Source organism: Epinephelus moara, chromosome 11, assembly GCF_006386435.1.
Source record: "Epinephelus moara isolate mb chromosome 11, YSFRI_EMoa_1.0, whole genome shotgun sequence".
Classification (NCBI taxonomy): Eukaryota; Metazoa; Chordata; class Actinopteri; order Perciformes; family Serranidae; genus Epinephelus; species Epinephelus moara.
This window is the reverse complement of record NC_065516.1, coordinates 32,816,579-32,821,239: the sequence shown is the minus strand read 5'-3', so window position 1 is coordinate 32,821,239 and position 4,661 is coordinate 32,816,579. Positions and strand designations below refer to the sequence as shown.

General features: G+C 42.6%; 1 protein-coding gene across 8 annotated transcripts in view; it reads right to left on the bottom strand.

The window, feature by feature from the left end:
- Positions 1-4,661, bottom strand: part of LOC126398118 (microtubule-associated protein 4) — a 162,049-nt gene that overhangs the window by 16,249 nt on the left and 141,139 nt on the right. For all 8 annotated transcript variants that reach the window (XM_050057335.1, XM_050057334.1, XM_050057337.1 and 5 more), the window contains 2 exons: positions 942-1,116; positions 762-824 (listed from right to left, as the gene is read on the bottom strand). In XM_050057335.1, the coding sequence (XP_049913292.1) occupies positions 762-824; positions 942-1,116 (238 nt within the window). The remainder of the gene's footprint in view (positions 1-761; positions 825-941; positions 1,117-4,661) is intronic.

Sequence of the window (4,661 nt, the reverse complement as noted above, 5' to 3'; positions counted from 1 at the left end):
TTTTGGTTTTGGAGCAGGGAAGAAACGTGTATTTTTTTCCAACCTCTCCAGGTAACAAGTATCATTAATACACGACGTGCCCCAGGCACAACATTTAGCTCCAAATCCACAAAACCAGCATGAAAATGAAGGAAATCTGAAACGATGGAGCGCAGCTGTGTTGTTGTCGGACCCTGGTCTGAGCCAGCTTGATGCTACGTTATGATTGGCCTGTCTGCCTGCAGGGGCGGGTACCTGACAAAATGTCTCCCCATCTGTAACTGAGTTATGATGTTGAATACCGCAGGGGTTTAATGCTGCCTGTGTTCTAGGTACCCTAACAGAGTGGGTGCCAAAAAATGGACGATACAGAACGGTTTCATGGGTACCATCCACGACTTTTCACAGTGGAAACAAAAGCGTACCGACCTGAACGGTACCGTACTTCTCAGTGGAAATGGGGCTTATGGGTTGTAGCTGCTGTGGTACTGACCAATCACACATATTATTAAATCAAAAAACGCTCGCAGTGATTGGCTGCAAGCAAAACCGTACAAATAGCAATTTTTTTACTAGATCTGGGTACAAAATGGATCAGATGCTAGTAGAACTGAGCTTCCACAGGAATGCTCATCCAACTTGTGGCGCATTTCATCAGGTGTATTGGTACATGTTTCGCTTCCAGTTTGATTTTCATGTGTTTTAATTGACTCTTAATATGTGCTTGAATGACAAACTAAAGGCAGAGTTTCTCCTGAGTGTCTCCTGCAGTGCTGTAATACCTGTGGAAGTCCTCAGAGTGCCGGGCTTCTTCTCCTCTCCTGGTTTGCTGTCTGTCTTCGAGGCTGAAACACAGATGGTGAGTGTGCGGTCATTAATAAGGGCTACATGTGTGAATAAAGTCATCAAAGACGTGTGTGTGTGTGTACGTGAATGTCTGTGTGTGAGCATGTCGGTCGTACCCAGAGGCCTCCTGGCTGCAGTGGTAGCAGCGGTGCGGGTAGACGCCGTCGTGCGCACTGATGTAGCAGCTTTACTGGCTGCTGTGGTAGCAGTTCCATTTTTGGTGGCAGCAGTGGAGCCTGTTGAGGTGGCGGTGCTGGCCTTTGGCACAAGGGGGCGCTTCTCTATAGTTGTCTGAAGGGAGAGGGGAGAAAAATAAAAACAGCAGATGTCAGGTGAGGAGAGAAAAGAACGACTGATGAATGAAGGCGAAACTCGTCAGCAGCAGAAAATGCTACAAATCAATGGAAAACCATCATCAACAAATCGAAAGCTGTCAGCACCAACGTGGGTCATAATTCATCTTCCATATGTCTGATGGCTGCTGTCACCAGCTCAGGCAAAGATTTACCGACTCAAATGAGAAATCCAGGCCAAAGATTTTTACCCCGATGCGTGTAAACATGCACACTGAGTCCAAGGCGCTCTTTGCTGATTGCACATTTCATCCAGCAGCACATTTCCCCCTCATAACCCCTGCGATGATTCCACGCTCCACATACAGCTGAGCCATCCTGCAAAAGCTGGCCACACTGAACTGAGTCACCCCGCACCCCTGGGCGCTGAGAGGCTAAATAAAGGCTCTTAATTTATCGGTTGTAGTGTCACGCTGGTTGTAGTTAAGGAGGCCACCGAGCGAGGGTGACAAAAGGCTTAAGAGTCCTCTGAGAGCATGAATCAGTGACATAAAGTAATCAATGACTCAGCAGAACGAAAATGTGCAGTTTGAGAGATTTGTCATTGTAGCAGTAGGACGATACTGACCCTGTCACACTGATCTCATCAGGCAGGGTTTTATATTACCTGAAAAAGTCGACCCCCACAGCTCCAGTCTCTGATAAAATTATTCTTTTTTCCTTTTAAAGTTGACTTTATTTTGGCGGTTCCACCTTTACTGGAGACTTTGAAGTGTAAATACAAACAGGAAACATGGGGTGAGAGGGAGGAGAGTGACATGTAACAAAGCCCAGAGCAGGAACTGAACCAGTCACGCCGTAGTTCAGTCCATAGGGACTTGGCTTGGGATCTGGAGGGCCAGTGGCTCAAGCCCCCGTACGGACCAAGTACAGAGCGTGGACTGGCTGCTCGTGAGGAGCCAGTTCACCTCCTGGGCACTGTTAAGGTGCCTTTGAACAAGACGCTGAACCAGCTAGCTCTGACATCGCTCTATTTAATGCACATAAAGGTCCTGTTTGTGCATGTATGTGTATTTCGGGCCTGTGTGAAAAAATTGAATTTCCCCTCTGGGATTAATTAAGTATATCTTCTTCTACCAACATATCTGTGTCACTTTCTAATGACACATTATATAAAGGGTCAGTAAGTTATAATTAATAGCTTTATTCATGGTAAATAAATACTTAACTAATGCTGACAAAACCACAAGGGTAGAAGCTGCTCTGGAGCTTTCAGTTCTACCACATGATCTTCCTCAGTAGATGAATTTTGCCATTAATTGTCAATGTCAAGATTTCCATAATTCTGGTGCACTTTACGGACCTCTCATCCACTCTAACCATGAGGTCAGTTTGGTAGCTGAACTGAAACTTTCCACTCTAGATTTTAAATTTGAACTTTTAAGCATTAACATCGATGCAAAGCCCTCTTCTCTATTTTTTAACCTGGACCCTATGTTGTGTTTTTGTGTCTAGTCATGACAGCAGTTTTTGAAATTGGTCCAGTATGGAACAAGACTGCTGCAGCCAGGCTATACTGTAACCACTCAGAGCATGTTCACACCAGTTCGCCATTTAGTAGTGCTGTAGTGCTGCACTATATATCCTATATAGCGGACAGAGATCCAAGGGGAGAGGAGGTAGCAACACAACTCCACCTAATGGAGGCTGACGGCGCCCCAAAAAAAGTTGTTTGGAAAAACGTTTTTCCAAACAACTTTTTATGTCGGGGCTTCAGGACACTTGGATCACTACGGACGAGCAGTATGGAGATATTTTGTGGTTTCAATTATGTGTTTTTGGATGTTTGAATCTGGGGTGCCGTCAGCCTCCATTAGGAGTTGTGTTGCTACCTCCTCTCCCCTTGGATCTCTGCAAGTGATGTGAGGACTCTAAAACTTCACCTGAGCCTCCCTCGGCATATGGGTGAGTAGATAATGGCTGAATTTTCATTTTTGGGTGCACTATCCCTTTAATGCCGCCCAGAAAATGACCTGAGTAGTGTTTGAAAGTGTTTTTTCATGTTGCAGATGAGCTCACTATACAGTCCTCTACAAAGAACTCCTTATATAGTGAATAGAGAGAAGTGGATTAGTGAATGATTTCGGACACAGCCAAAGTGTTTGTTTTTGCCACCAACAGGCTCGGATTGTTTTTCCAAGTGTCTGACAACATTATGTAAAAGGCTCTCTAAAGAGACAAACCTTTTTGTTTTGAGAAACAGCCCTGAAATCACAATCCCCAAAACACCAGACTCCATTCAAATAAACAGTAATTATAGCCTGTATAGAGGCAGCATGTCTTCACATCTAACTGGGTGAATTAAGAGTTTACTTTAACTAAACAAGAGTTGGAGATTGTTGGCACAGTGGAAAGACAAGCCAAGGTGTTCTTTTGTAAGTTTTATTTTGTTTCAGTCGACTCTGAATGAAGTGTGTTTACAAATATAAAATTACTGTTTTTTAAATGGAGTCTGGTGGGTTTGATGATGGCGACTTTGGGGCTGTTTCTGATTGAACAAAATGGATCTTTCTCTTTAACCAAAAGGTCTTTCTCTTTAAGGATCCTTTCCACAATGTTGTCAGACATTTATAATAATCTGTCAGTGGCAAAAACAAACACTTTAGGTAGGCTTACATTGACGTACATGCCCCGAGTGGTTACACTGCAGCCTGTTTCACTGCTGCCAGCTGCAGCCCTGTTGCTCAGTGCTGGACCAGTTTCAAAAATTGTTGCTCCATTAGTCAGTTAGACACAGAAACGTGTCGCTACCCTTTAAAACCAGGTGATAATAATAAAAATAATGCATTTCATTTATAGGTGCCTTTCAAAGCACTCAAGGACACCTTATATTACACAGTAAGAAAAACAAACAGCAATTTATCCATAGATCATAAAATCAAACAATTCAATAATATACAATAAAAGTTAATAAAATCACTCGACAAAATAATTAATAATAATTATAAAAGTGATATGACTGAAAGCTCCAGAAGCTGGTTAACAGACTTTATGACACGACTGTTTTATCAACGACTGTTTCCAAGGTCAAGAATCAATCTTCAGTAACAACATTTACTGCTGATTTATAGAACCGTTAAAATCCATTAATATGAACAACATCTGGGTTGTGAAACTTCTTTTGGCTGGTGTTATCCTCCCCACCATGACATGTTCTTCAGATCATCACTTAATAGATTATTGTCACACTTATTAACACTTATAATTGCATACTTGAGGGCGTTGATAGAAAGTGAGAGACTAATGACCCTTCATTAATGCGTTCGTAACGTTTGTTGTTTCAAGTTTGTGTGTCGAGCAAAAGGTGAATAAAACACCAACAAAATGTTCCTTCAACACAAAATATATTATTAATAGCTTACTAGTCCATACCCATTAGTACAGCATACCATACCATGACTTAGTCATACCAAAAATTAGAAAAAAACACCAACATTGGTCCACAGGGGGAGCCACAGCGATCGGTCGCATTTTAGCCATTTT